The 15,248-nt window shown below is 36.1% G+C and overlaps 1 protein-coding gene across 8 annotated transcripts in view; it reads right to left on the reverse strand.

Moving 5' to 3' along the window:
- The window catches only part of QKI (QKI, KH domain containing RNA binding), a 164,060-nt gene that overhangs the window by 119,266 nt on the left and 29,546 nt on the right, over positions 1-15,248 (reverse strand). For all 8 annotated transcript variants that reach the window (XR_004056690.1, XM_030928154.1, XM_030928159.1 and 5 more), the window contains exon 2: positions 5,756-5,898. Coding sequence is in view for 7 of the 8 variants with exons in the window: in XM_030928154.1 (XP_030784014.1) it covers positions 5,756-5,898 (143 nt within the window). In the remaining variant the exon portion in view is untranslated. The remainder of the gene's footprint in view (positions 1-5,755; positions 5,899-15,248) is intronic.

The raw sequence follows: 15,248 nt of genomic DNA on the forward strand, positions 1-15,248 counted from the left end.
CAAAGCATAAAAAGCCTATGAAATATTTGGTACACAACAGGCCCTACAGAGTGAAATAAAGAGGAAACTTCAAAACACAACGAAGAGTCATAAATTGACTTTTACTAAACTGATCTAGTTGAAATTATATATCAACAGTAAGTTTCCCTACCTAAAATGTAAAGATATGCCCTACATTATCAAATCACACTGCTAAATTAAAACTTTAACAGGTTAATATGTAATCTGAATCACTTCTCAACTCCACTGAATAAAAATATATACTAACCTTATGAGAAAAACTACCTTTAAATAGATTCCTGTACAAACAATCAAAGAGAGATGTGCAGATCTTACTTTTAAAGATTATTTTCACTCATAAAATTATGATCATATTCAGGCAAAAATAAAGTGTTAACCTGGGTACTGAAAAAGGAGACTTTGAATATCATTAAATTTTGACTTAATATCATTTGTTATTCAGAAGAATGAAAGTGAAAGTAGTGTACATCAAGACTCCTGAGGTTCTTGATTAATTCTTCCTCAAAGGAACAAAGACTTTAAGGAAAGATAACTTACTGAATTGGCCCCTCTCCCCATAATCCCTCTAAAACAAATGCCAGCTCAACACCCAATTTGATACCAGCTTCTCAAGACTGGTGACAAATAACAACCCTATGTTAACTAACTCAGAAGCTATGACTAGCCTAAGCTGATTTGCAAACCCAGGAAAATGAAACAGAAAGAGAACTTACAACTCATGTTCCATCATCAACATATATTATTGTAAGAGTATACTGTGAATAACATTATGAATCTAAACCACTCACAACAGCAACCAGGCTGGGATCCCACAGGCTGAAAACACAATCCTTGAAGAGACATTGTCTATCTTACAAAACCTTTGACAATATGGGTATTCATGATGGCCTAGACCCAAGAGATGCCTTTCAAAGCTATTATTCGAAATTAAAGCCCATTTTAAAAACATCAGAAAATCAGAACTATATTCACATAACTCCAAGGAGTCTCACTACAATTTAATCACCAAATCATGTCCAAAGGAGGCAGTTTACCAATCTAAACTGTTCATGCATTTAACAGGACGACTAGTATCGTCAACAGCTAGACCTCGCGAATATTTAACAAATCTACTACTCTGGCAGATCCTATAGAACAATTTCCAGCAGCTTGAAATTGATAACTAGGCAAGTTTAATGACAAAATTATTACTGACTCATTCAAAATATAACACTTTTTACTTATGTAAATCAGTTAACTCTATTCATAATCATTTATAACATTTCCATGGATTCAAACAAGAAAACTTGACCAGCCAAATAAACAGTTTGATGGTCTAAATATAACTTCAATGCTCTTTCATGTCTGTAGTTTTATGAATGCACGAGAAACTTAAAGTCTTAAATAATTTAATCTTTATCTTTCATACAAGACTGAGCTCCTTCAAGAACAGGATTATGTTTCTTATGTGTAATCACAAAACCACAGAGTGCCTGCTCTATCAGGTGTCACATATTTGTTACCTTCACTCCTCCAAACAATCCTATGAAGTGAACCTCATAACTTCATAGACAAACAGATTCTAAAAAGCAGCCATATGCTCAAAGCCAATGTGATCATCTCAATTATTTTTCGGCAAATATTTATTTCAGTCCCCTTCTCACTGTAAATGAAGTGAATGTCAGTAGTGCTGACGTTGAGAAACCTCAGTAGTAGACGTTGAGCACTACTGACATTTGGGGGGCCAGGTAATTCTTAGTTGGGGGGCTAGAGGTGCATGGAGGCTGACTGTCCTGTGCATTACAGAATGTTTAACAGTATCCCTGGACTCTACCCACTAGATGCCAATAGTAACCCCTCTCCCAAGTTTAGACACTGAAAGTATCTCTAGCCATTGCCAAATGTCCCCATAGGTAAAACTGCCACCAGCTGAGAATCACTGGGCTAATGGAAAGGAACAAGAGCAGAGGCCTTACACATGCTTATGCAATTTGGCTTGGATCTTGCATTCCAGTGGCCTGACATAACAGCATGCCCTAAGCAGCCACTGCCCGCTTTAGCCTGGGCCCAGCAGGAACATAAATGGAGAAGACCTAAACCCACCCACAGTTAGCCTCAATCCAGCTAGGCTCCACCTTAATCAGTATACCCTCAGCCAACATACAGACCCATGAGCACAGAAATAAATGATTATTATTTTAAGCCACCCAGTTTTAGAGTGTTTTATCATGCAGCATTATTGTGGCAATTGTTGACAAATGGAGTCAATAAGGGGAGAAGCCAGAATTCAAAAGCTAGGCTTATCTGACTAAAAAACCTACTGTCTTTACTACATCAGAGTTTTTTCAAAAGAATTAAATATTCTCACCCAGAATGTGCTTGGTATACAGTAGAGATGCAACAGAAGTCTGCTTTATTCATAAGTATTAATTCTGTAAAAATTTTAATACATTTTCAGTGGCCTATTCATATCAGCTTCTCATTCTCACATCATGAGGTCAAACTTCAAAAACGTTGCAAAGGGCACTGGCTTTATTTCTCAGACCTTGAGTCTGAGACTTTCTTCTCATATCAGTTTCAGAGCTCTGCACAGCTAAGTCCAAAACACTATCTCTAACTTAACATTGACATCTGTAGGTAACGTGCTATGTGCAAATGCAAAAGACAACAGGTTTAAAGAAAAAGAAAAGTTTAACAATATTTGAAAGAATGAGTTTCATACAAATATGCACAACAAATACTTACTGTGCATACACCATTTACCAGACACATTCTAAGCACTGGAAATACAGTACTGAAAGACAAAAAGATTCCTGCCCTGATAGAGCTTACATTCTTGTGACACACAGCATAAAGACATTTTCCAAGTGCTTCACTCATATTAACTCTTTAGTCTTCATAATCTTGTGAGAAGTTTAATATCTCCATTACAGAAATGAGAAAACTGAACACCAGGAATGAAAAGTCACAAAACAACATCACTTCCCAGGCTTTTGGTTAAGATCAAGTGTAACACCAAAGCCACAAAACAAGCAGCAAAACTAGCTAGAAGTCTTGACTCTGAGTTCCTACTTTTGACCACGGCATGACACTGCCCCTCTGCTAACTCTCTAACCTCACATCTTACAACACTTCCCAAGCACGTTCCTGCCTGAGTCAGCTGTACTTGCTGTTCACTCTGCCTGGAATGTTTTTCTCCCAGATGGTTTTCATGCCTTCCTCCCATCATTCTGTTCCTGTCTCTCCATTCCCATCATATTATAAGAGATTTCTTCCCTGATTACCCTTAAAAATGAATACCTCCTTCCATACACAGTCACTATTCATCTGTCTACCCCACTTTATGTTTCTCCGTAACACTGATTACAGCTATAGATTCATTTGTTTACTGTTTGTCTTTGCCACTGAGATGTCCACTCCACGAGACCAGTGACACTGTTTAATTCATCACTTCACCACTTACCGTTTCAGGCCTCCTGAAATGATGTCTGGCAAAATAACCAGGTACATGATCACCTACCTCTCTGCCTGGCTGCCCCTGCCCCCGCTCCAGAAAAAAAACCCAAAAAACTTAGAGGAGTGTTTCTCACACTTCAGCAAACATCAGAATTATCTACAGGGCTTAACAGGCAGATTGCTTACCCCAGAGTTTCTGATTCAATAAGTATGGAAAGGGGCTTGAACATTTACAGTTCCCAGAAAGCACAGAAACTATGGTCCAAGGAGTGTGTTTTGAGAATCACCGATCAAGACAAATGTCATGCTCCAACACACCTGTCAGTAACAGTAGTTCACTGTGGCAAGAAGTCACAACTGGAGGAGGAAGGAAAGGAATATAGTGAAGAGGTGCCCTCTAAACTCAAGTCCTGACTTAGAAGACTATATGAAACATATGTCTTTTAAATAATGCATAAATATCCCTTCCTTGAATAGGATCTCTTTTTTTAAGAGATGGAACCAGACAGATGAACATTATATTCTCTATCAAGGTCTTACATATTCTATGTTAATGCCCACTGCAGAAACATTATCCCTTAAGGTTTAAATAAGCAAAACAGACAGTTGCTATCCTTTCTGGGATAGTGAAAAACCTAACAGCAGTAGACCCCAATTGGAACAGCTGCCCAAATCACCGTTTCCCATCTCTACAAATAATCCTAATACCCAGGGTAGGCTCACAGTGGTCGTGTCTAGGTAACGGTAGGTAACTTCACTTCCCCAGTCAGAAAGGCCCAGAACACATCCACTCTTCTAAGAATTTTAAAGTCTGGGAGGCACCGATGCCAAGTTTATGTCAGTAAGGCTCTCAACCGAGAAGCTCCACAAACTCCTGCTGCTCAAGTTCTCAGATGCCCTCGTTCCTAGCCTAACATGGCACTTTGTTTTCCAGCTATTCCTTTAATCCTCTGTGTTACTCAATAATCTTCCAACCAACTCCTCTTTTCCTACATTATCCAAGACTATTTGTGTATTTGCAACCAAATACCTATAAAACCAGAGTAAATGTATATAATCTTTAAAACAAAAAAAGGTTATATAGATCAATTTTTGCAAATTGTAATGTAACCGCAAAGTATCAAAGCTTTTTCCTATTAATTCAACTTAAGACATTTCTCATCTACAGACTAGTATTCTGTCCATATAACCAATGAATCATAGAGCACAACATCGTATTTCTGACATTATAACTCCTTTTTTCATCTGCTTTCATAAAAGTCCTCTGAAATTTAGCATAAAGTCACCATCTTTTCTTGGTTTATTCAACAACTATTGTTACCTATTATGTGCCAATATTACGAGGGATACAGCAGTGAATAACAAAGACAAGATTCTTATTTTACGTACACCTTACATTCTTCTGGGGAGACAGAGAGAGAGAGAAAATAAACCAGAGAAATGCCCGATTATAAGTGCTATTGCAAAGATAAAAAAAAGACAATGTGAAACAGTGAGTAGCTAGATAGATGGCTTTTAAATAAAAAGGTCGGGGAAGCCTCTCTGAAGCGACATTTGAGCTAAATTCTTAATGACAAGAAGCAGCCAGCCAGAGATCAGAGCACAACTAACATAAAGGTCCCTAAGACTGGGAACAGACTTGACTTGCTCTAAAAGCCAAAAGAGGGCCAATGTGACTACAGTGTGGTAAAGAAGAGGGAAATCATTTAAGATGAGGTCAGAGAAATAGAATGGACCGTATCACATAGGGTTTTGTAACAAAAAGCAAAGAATCTGGATTTACTTAGAAATTAACAGATACAGGAAAAGGAGGCTATTCGCAAGATGTTTATAGAGAATAGTTGAACAATGGACTAAGATGAGGGGAAATCAGGTTACAAACAGCGGTTTTAATAAAAATTTTAGAGTTGAAAGGAACCTTGTAGTCCAACACCTTCATTTTACAGAAAGAATGCTGTGGCCCAACCTGTGGCTTCTTGAAGGTCAGATTAAAGATGAGCAGAGTTGTGCTTGGTGCTCTGTGACAGTCAGGCCAGAGTGCTTTCCACAATTCCTCATTCAGTTTTGAAACCCAAGAGTCTATACCATGTGCATTTCCAAAGTGACATAGCAGCAATCAAATGGAAACATATTTAGAAAGAAACTTTTTAAATTATCCATGCCAAATTATTCACACTTCAGTTGATGACTGCATTTTTTTAAAGTGGCTAATAATGCTTAAGTATTTACCACCAAACATATCTCTTCCCAAAATATGTGAAGCAGAACAAAATTGAATGAAACAACAAAATATACTTACATCTGGGTATTCTTTTACAGGCACATAAAGTTTCTCTTGTAACTGAACAATAGGTCCCACAGCATCAGGCAATTCTGCACTCCTTTTCTCTGTACTGCCATTTAATGTGTCATTGTACATGTCTTTCCGTACTCTGCTAATTTCTGTTAAAAGTAAAAATTTTAAATGTGTTAGACAAAAAAAATATTCTTGCTAGTCCAGGGGAAAAAAGAGAGGGCAGGGGAGGTTTCATTGATAAAGCGTTAAAACTCAAATAAAGAGCTCTTGGCCTATTCTGTCATTCTCTGGATTAAGCCCATGTTTAACAGGACTACAGCCTTAATTAATTTCTACCACAAACCAATTTTTATACCAATCAAATAACATATCTTATTAAATTAACTTCAAAGCCCAAGCTCCTTCCTAACCGGTATAATATGGACTTGTTAGTTTATCTAATTTTTCCAAATCTAAAGGAGGCCAGTCATTCCAAATGATAGCTTCAGTAAACAACTATAAGAATGCCTGTCAGACAAAACTAATACCAAAGCCTCTTTTGTACTTCAGAACTAATCTGTCTGAAGGACATTTAAATGGGACCACTTCGATTATTTTTAGATATCTTTAGAATATCCAAACAGAGATGTTCAAAAGACAACAGACTGCAAATTCAGCAGAAGTCTGAGTTTCATATACAAATTTAATGGTTAAAGCTATCAGAAGAGACATCTTAGAGCAAGTAATGGGAGAAAGAAGGACGGAATGCACTTGAGAAACAGGAAAGGTAAGGAAAAGAAGATCCAAACCAAGAAGAAATGGAGGTAGGAAGAAGAACTAGAGAAGAGGGGTGTTATAGAAGCTAAGAAATGACAGATTCAAGGACAGGGTGATCAACAGTATCAAATACTACAAAAGAATGTAAGATAAACAGCAAAAGATGGTACCTTGGATTTGACTACTAAGCCACTGGTGATCAGAGAAGTTTCAAGGGAAAAAGATGGTAACAGATCAAACTACACTGGGTTAATAATTGAAATATTAAATACAAAAAAAGGAAGTAGTGACACTTAAAATCAATGACCTGTTTTTAAAAACCTGTATTACTGTTCTTGGATATACATACACATTTTTTTTTAAGTAGGAGAATTCTATTTTAATGAGTCGAGTACTATAAAGAAAACGGATCCTTTCAAAAATTACTAAGCTTCTAGTACGCACCAGAAGACACGCTCCTGTCTACTGGAACATACTGCCTAATAAGGGTTGTCATTAGTAAGGTTAGCCAGATGCATATGTAATGTCTCTCTATCCTATAGACTGTGTCCTCCTTGGGAGAAAGGCTTGCATCCATTAGTATTTAAAAATAAAATGTATTTTATTTTTTTAAATGTATTTTGTATGCTTTCCAAACATGGGGAAGTTCAATCTATTGACAGTTCCTTAGGAACTATCAAATATGAAGGCACTCTTTAATTTTTCTAACTAGTTATTTAAATCAGTTTTGGTTAAATAAAATCCAACACAGCAAAAAGGCAGGATCAAAGCTATTCTTACTCAGTTATAAAATCTTAATCAATTACAAAAGGCACTGTAATACATCTTCTGCTTGAGTGATACCAATATTCATTTTATAACAAATTTTATCTCTTAAATAACAATTTGCTCGTTAAAGCTTACCAAATGCTTTTCTCTGAACAGCAACTAAAATCAACAAAAATCAAGAGATTACCTTGGATTTGACTACATGATATGGGCAGAATTTTATTATTTCCTAAGGTTCTTTTTATACTTCTAGCTTTATAATTAAATGTTTCCTAATAATGTCCAGTACCAAATTGGTGTTTATCTTAAATTAGCATATGACAGCAATTCTCAAGTTTTCAACAACCAAATAATAATTTAAACACAAATGCTCATTTACATAATTTCCATAATTACAGCAAGTAATTAACCAAGGGGCATTAGAAAAATTTAATCTAATTAAAATCACACACATATCCTTTAGCCAGGTCTCTGGACTAAAAAAGCACTTTGCGTATAATTATCATTTAAATATCTTTTTCAGAAACTACCTATTCTTACAATATAGTTAGCATCACACCAATATCAAAGCCTGAGAACAACAGCAGGAAAGAAAACTATAGATAAAATTTGCCTAAAAATATAGATGCAAACATCTGAAATAAATAGAAAAATAAAAATGCACTAAGACATAGTAGAATTTATACCCTGAGTGCAAGAATAGTTCAATATTGAAGACTCTACTATTATAAGTAACTATAGTAATATAACAAATCTAGGGAAGAACAGTGACTTTCCAGGTAAACAAATTTATCAAACTTAAAAAAAAAAATAAATCTATTGCAAGTTATCAAAAAATTCACATAAGATGACTAGATTAAAAAATATATGTGCCAGGTGCGGTGGCCCACGCCTGTAATCCCAGCACTTTGGGAGGCCGAGGCAGGCAGATCACTTGAGGTGAAGAGTTCGAGACCTGCCTAGCCAACATAGTGATACCCCGTCTCTACCAAAAATATAAAAATTAGCTGGGTGTAGTGGCGGATGCCTGTAATCCCAGCTACTTGGGAGGCTGAGGCAGGAGAATCACTTGTACTCAGTAAGTAGAGGTTTCAGTGAGCCGAGATGGTGCCACTGCATTCCAGCCTGGGCAACAAGAGCAAAAAACTGTCTATAAATAAATAAATAAATAAATAAATAAATAAATAATGCATAAAACCAACAGTCCTCATATATAAGCATCTATCTGGTTAGAGAATACAATTCATCTACCACTTAAGTTATACTTTTATAAATACCTATGTGACTCGTTGATTAATAACACAAAGTTCTATGAGATTCTATTACCCAGCGTGTCCCCAGGTGCCTGGAACACAGCTGGCCCTCAATATATACCTGGTGGAGGTAAACAAAGGGAAGAAACAGCTGGGTTTCTGCAGCATTAAAGTTAAACAAGTCATGGTTCCAGCTCCCAAAGAACTTACTCTAATAAGGAAGACTGATAAGAAGTCTTTCTACCATCCTTTTTTTCAGTCTCTAAGATACATCACTCAATTTCATAACACAGCACAAATTAATGTACAAGATAGTAATGATGGGAATAAAAAGGTGACCAAGACATAGTTCCGGTCCTCAAGGGCTTTATAATCTTATTCACTGTTGAGTTTGGCCAACTATGTACTACCTTTATAAACAGGAAAAAAAAAAAAAGTAGAAAATCATCAGCACTTTCTGGTGTGTGACTCAGAACACTCGAGTCAGAACAAGTTCTGATTCCAGTTTTAACAGTAACTGTGATTTTAGACAAGTCTCTTTCTTACAACCTCTCTGTGCCTGTGCTTCATATACTTACTCAACAAATAAACTGAATCCATTGGTTTCCAATCTTAGTATGCAAAAGCCCCATTTATTCTTTTTCTCCATAATCCTGTTTTTAAAAGTTTTGTCTTTAAAGCTTTCCATTTGTAAGTCCTGGCAATCAGAGCTTCTGGGAATGTTATCCTAGCAGGAGGATAAAATTATAGCCAAACTACTATAGAAACATGCAACAAGTATGGGTTTGGGAAATGCTTTAGTCCTTTTGTAAGTAATAGTTTCACAGGTGTTCTCATGAAACATAGGAATTCTTCTTAACTAATATGTTGTACACACTATTTTGCTGTATCAAACATTATGACACTCAAATGCCCCACCACCACCGCGCTACCTTCGTCAACCCGCAGCAGTTGTTCAGAGAACTAAACGTTCGGAACTGTTTGCTTAATCACACATAGTACAAAAACTCTCCCAACGTGAACCCCAGGCATGTATTTTCTATCTAAATATCCCCAATATCAAGAGAAACTTTTAGCCATCTCTAAAGATCTTAAATATTAAAATTTGTTTTAATAAACCAAAATCTGCTCTCCTAAAATTTCTATCAATGGCCACCACTCAGCAGCCCCACAAACATTTGAAAAATTCTAAAATATCTAAGTGTCCTCTTCCCTAAACCAACGACATGGTTTTACACCCACCCACTTGTTTAGATGCACTCTGATTTGTCTAGGTCCCTTTTAATATGTAAAACCCTACATTGTACACAACATTCCATAATGATCAACGGGTGAGGCAACTGAGGTTATCAACTTCTAGTCCCAAACCCTGCCCTGTCCATAATCACTGTTTAAGAGTTGATGATGCTTAAGAATATCTTTGCTGACATTTTTGCTAATGGTGTTAAGACAAGTCTCTAGGATTCCATAATTCTACACCTGTTTGTTTAGACACCAACAGAAGATTTCATTTTTTTTTCCTGGATATTTTCTGCAACACATACCCCTTCAGCAGACTGACACTAATCTATCAGCTGATATTCTTTAAGCATGAATAGTCTCCGAGTCAAGAATCCAACTAACTGCAACTTTATAGAGCACACGTTTCTTTGGCCCAGATCCCAAAATACAGGCATACCTTGGTGAAGAGTGAAATGTCGTCTCAAAAATAAATAAATAAATAAATAAATAAATAAATAAATAATACAAACTCTAGTAACTTGCTTTTTAATCTAGTTGCTCTCTGTACCTTGTGAATTTGGCCTCTTAAAAAGAGCACAGTGAAGTTAAATTCCATGGGTTGTTCTTAGCTCAAAAATAACTTTTTTTCATCAACTACTTGATGAAATCCGAAGCTACAACGGGACCAGAACCTCCTTGTAGAGCCACCAGTTTAAATACGAAATCATCTGTTTAGGAATCTACAGGTTATGCCATCAAGTTTAGAATATACACTTTTCAAGTTTTGGGAGTACTTGCCTTTACAGCACTTAGGCTCCTTCCATTTTCTACAATCTTTTGAATTTACTTTTTTATTTTTTTTCAAATTTCACTATGCTGAAAACTATTGTGTAGGCCTGAAAATGTGTTACTACTTACTGTCTCGTCACATTTCTCTACTTTAATTATCTTGATTTTTTTTCTTTTCTAAACTAAGGTTCAACTGTCAGTCAATTCTGCTCCGACGTCACTGCACAGTTCTGTTTCGTGTGACCTTTACTCCTTTTTCTTTCCCCTTAATTCACCCAACTATGGATTTCACTAAAAGGTTTTAAAGTCATTCTTATGTTTCAACAGCCTCAGCTCACGTTTGTCTTTGGCTTTTCCATCACCACTACTCTTTTATTGCATCCAAATTATTGTACATGCACTCTGCCACTTTTCTACACATCCTTTTAATATCTGAATTACTGGGCCGGGCGTGGTGGGTCACCCCTGTAATCCCAGTAATTTGGGAGGCCGAGGTGGGCAGATCACTTGAAGTCAGGAGTTCAAGACCAGCCTGGCCAACATGGCAAAACCCCATCTCTACTAAAAATACAAAAATCAGCCAGGTGTGATGGCAGACACCTGTCACCCCAGCTACTCAGGAGGCTGAGGAAGGAGAATTGCTTAAACTCGGGAGGCAGAGGCTGCAGTGAGCTGAGAACGTGCCACCGCACTACAGTCTGGGTGACAGAGTGACACTCCGTCTCAAAAACAAAACAACAAAAAATATATATATATGAATTATTGGATTTAACTAACAGATCAATCACTCTGAAAAACTAGAACACTGGAATTAAGGACAACAGGAAAAACTGTTAAGAGAATAAAAAAATATGGCATGAGAAATCTTATAGCATTTAGCAGTCATTTCCCAAAATATATAAATACATAGCTAAGGCTGTGTATAAAATCAATAATGCAACGTTGGAAAGCCAAAGAATCAGATACAGCTCTACGTTACTATCTGGTTTATAAATTTTTCAGCAAATTTAAACTAAGAAAATGAAAATTAGGAAATGAAACATGAAAAATATTTACTAACTCAATCATAAGCAACAAAATATTAATGAAAAGTAAAATTCAAAACCAAAATGCATCAAAGAATTACTTTCAGGATTTGTAAAAAAAAAAAAAAAAAAAAAAAAAAACGGTTTTAAAACACTGAAGAAAAACTCACATAAAATTTATCTTACACTTAGTGTTGTGGTAGCTGATTCAGTTGCTCAGCCTGCAATGCTGATATTATAGACACATATATTTTTTCACTGGGTATCTATCCGCTGTTTTTGTACATTACATTTGAATCCATCAGCAAAACTTGCCTTATCACTGTACTAGAACAGGAGCTAATAAAGGAATGAAAAGGTTACTGTGTCGTTTGACCATAAATGTGCTTTTCAAATTTAACATTTTCCATTAACTTATGGAAAATCTTAGTTGTCAGCAAAATGACAACTATATATAAACACATACATAATTTGATATACATAAATTTTATGAGGTAGCTTAAAATGACTGCTTTCATCTGAAGCTTAAACAGGCTCCAGTATTTCCACACTGTCTGCAATCCCTACCTCTTGCTAGACATTAAAGTAGCACACTAACACAAAGAGCAAAGTAAGATTTAGTTATTTTAGGTCTTAATAACAAATACTTGTTTTTATTTATATAATACTCATTAAATCTTAAAACAATAATATTAGTAATCTATTTAAAACTGAAGAACAACTGCCACTTCATAAACAGGTGGCTGTTATGTAACCCCATGTATTTAGGGTTAACAACGATCTCTTCTGTAAAAAGAAACAAACTTTAATTAAGGGTTGACTAAATACAGAGAAAGTTTTAAAGTTATTTTTGAGCCAAGAACCCATGGAATTTACCTTCACTGTGCTCTTTTTAAGAGGCCAAATTCGGCCGGGCGCGGTGGCTCAACCCCGTAATCCCAGCACTTTGGGAGGCCGAGACGGGCAGATCACGAGGTCAGGAGATTGAGACCATCCTGGCTAACACGGTGAAACCCCGTGTCTACTAAAAAATACAAAAAAACTAGCCAGGCGAGGTGGCGGGCGCCTGTAGTCCCAGCTACTCGGGAGGTTGAGGCAGCAGAATGGTGTAAACCTGGGAGGCGGAGCTTGCAGTGAGCTGAGATCTGGCCACTGCACTCCAGCCTGGGCGACAGAGCAAGACTCCATCTCAAAACAAAAAAAAGAAAAAGAAAAAAAAGAAGAAGAAGAAAAAAAAAAGAGGCCAAATTCACAAGGTACAGAGAGCAACTAGATTAAAAAGCAAGTTACTAGAGTATGTATTACTTATTTATTTATGAGAAGAAGTTTCACTCTTTTCACCAAGGCTAGAGTGCAATGGCACAATCTCAGCTCACTGCAACCTCCGCCTCCTGGGTTCAAGCAATTTTCCTCCCTCAGCCTCCCAAGTAGCTGGGATTACAGGTGCCCGCCACCACGGCCAGCTAATTTTTTTTTTTTTTTTTTTTTTTTTTTTTAGTAGACATAGGGTTTCACCATGTCGGCCAGGCTGGTCTCGAACTCCTGACCTCAGGTGATCCACCCGCCTCGACCTCACAAAGTGCTGGGATTGCAGGCATGAGCCACTGCGCCGGGCCTAGAGTAGGTACTATTAAGTGAAATATGTTTTGCTTACTCTAACAACCAAATAAATCCGATTTAATTTCAAAGTGACTGCTTTCAAACTGGCAAGAAAAAAAAAACAAAAAAAACCCAAGCTATCACTAATTCTCTAGCTGGAACCTTATTCCAGGGGTTAAATTGTACTCTGTACTTCACAATTCTAAGTCCAAAACCAAAAACTACAAAATTAAATTAATCATAATTCCTCTTTGTATTACCAAAATTAACAATGGTCCAAAATTGTCAATAAATTTCACATGCAAAAATTCGAAACAGCAAAAACCTTGTAACAATGTTAATTCGATTTCCCTGATTGTTCTCAGCAGCAGTTTGGTATTACAGAAGTACCTAACAGTAAGTTGCACACGTTCCAGGGGTTATAGAAAAGAACCTCTATCAAACCGATCAAATTTATACTTAAGTATACATTTTTTTGGTAAACACAACAAAGTCGAAAAAGATACAACTATTAACAGTAATTATCTCTGGGAGATGAATTTACAAGGACTATTTAGCTTTCATGTTATCATACAAATTTTTCTTACAATAATCACCTATTAGGAGAGTAGAAAGCAGAAAGCTTATGTCAAAACACTGCAAGCATGGGATTGCCTATATAAAAACAGCATAATAAAGACGTTATAATTCATTGCCTCCCAACTCTAAAAATAAAGTGATCTAGTTCTTTTTTACATGACTCAACTAGTCTTCACCAGAATCTGAAGGAGGATATATTACAATACCCTTTTTACTGTCCTCCCAAAATAAAAAGAAAAAACAATTAATGCTCAGTGATTAAAGAATTACAAATATCGTTATGTTCTCCCTCATACATGGGAGCTAAAAAAGTTAGCTCATAAAGGCAGAGTAGAATTATAGATACCAGAGGCTGGGAAGGATGGATGAGTGGGAGAAGAGATGAAGAGAAGAACGTTAATAGGTACAGACATATAATTAGATAAAGATATGAATTCTACTGCTCAACAGCAGATTAGAGTGACTATAGTTAACTAATACATTGTATATTTCAAAGTAGCTAGAAGAGAGAACTTGAATTATCCCCAACACACTGAATATAATAAACACTCAATGTGATGGAGACCTCAAATACTCTGACTTAATCATTACACGCTCTATGTATGTAGGAAAAAAATCACATGTACCTCATAAAGATGTAAAATATATATCAATAAAAATAAAGAAAAGGTAAATTAAAAAAATAAAAGAAATTGGACCAAGTCACAGCTAGTCTAACCCACTTTACTTAGAGTTTCATAGAGGATTTCCCGGCATAAGAAACTCTTAAAATTCATTTTAAGAAATGGTAATTAGAGAATGGAAATAAAATGGAACAAGCCACCTTTTGATGTATTGCTGGCTGTACTATAATAAGTGTAGACCAGTATGTTCACTGTTTTAATAGTGAGTGAAAAAAAGTCTTTTCAGCCCTTTCTTTCACTCCATTTTAACAGAACACAGTTCTGTGGATGAACTCCGGGTCTAGGTTCCTAAAGTGACATCCTGAATGAATAAATGGATACTGCCAGTAGACAGAGAAAGTAAAATAGGTCACTGAAAAGAACAGAACAGACTGTGGGACTTGGTGGGGAGGTCCTTCATTCACTTTTGAAAACCCAGTTACTTAATTGGATAGGCAGCCTTTCTCATTTAAATTGACTTTTGTTTCAACTTACCAAAAAAGAGTTTACTTTTAAACCTGTTTAGCTTTACACGTTAATATTAACTATTATTTATTTAACAGAAAATGTTGTCTTCTGGTCATGTCGTTTCTTAGAATACTCAGGGGAAGCCAGTCCCCATCTACATATAATAGTCACTGTATTAAAATGTAAATTTAAATCTAATGGTGAACTAGTTAAGAAACATTTTAATGAATATCAGAAGAAGATGCAACAGTAAGCTGGTTCAATATCATCAGAATCCAGGTAAAAAGAAATACCTGAGAATCGAGGAATTATTATTAACAACTCTTTGCCCAATCCTTTTCATATTTCTGAAAGAATAAAAATAAACTCTTAGCAA

The sequence above is a fragment of the Rhinopithecus roxellana genome, chromosome 4 (genome assembly GCF_007565055.1).
Source record: "Rhinopithecus roxellana isolate Shanxi Qingling chromosome 4, ASM756505v1, whole genome shotgun sequence".
In the NCBI taxonomy this organism is placed as follows: domain Eukaryota; kingdom Metazoa; phylum Chordata; class Mammalia; order Primates; family Cercopithecidae; genus Rhinopithecus; species Rhinopithecus roxellana.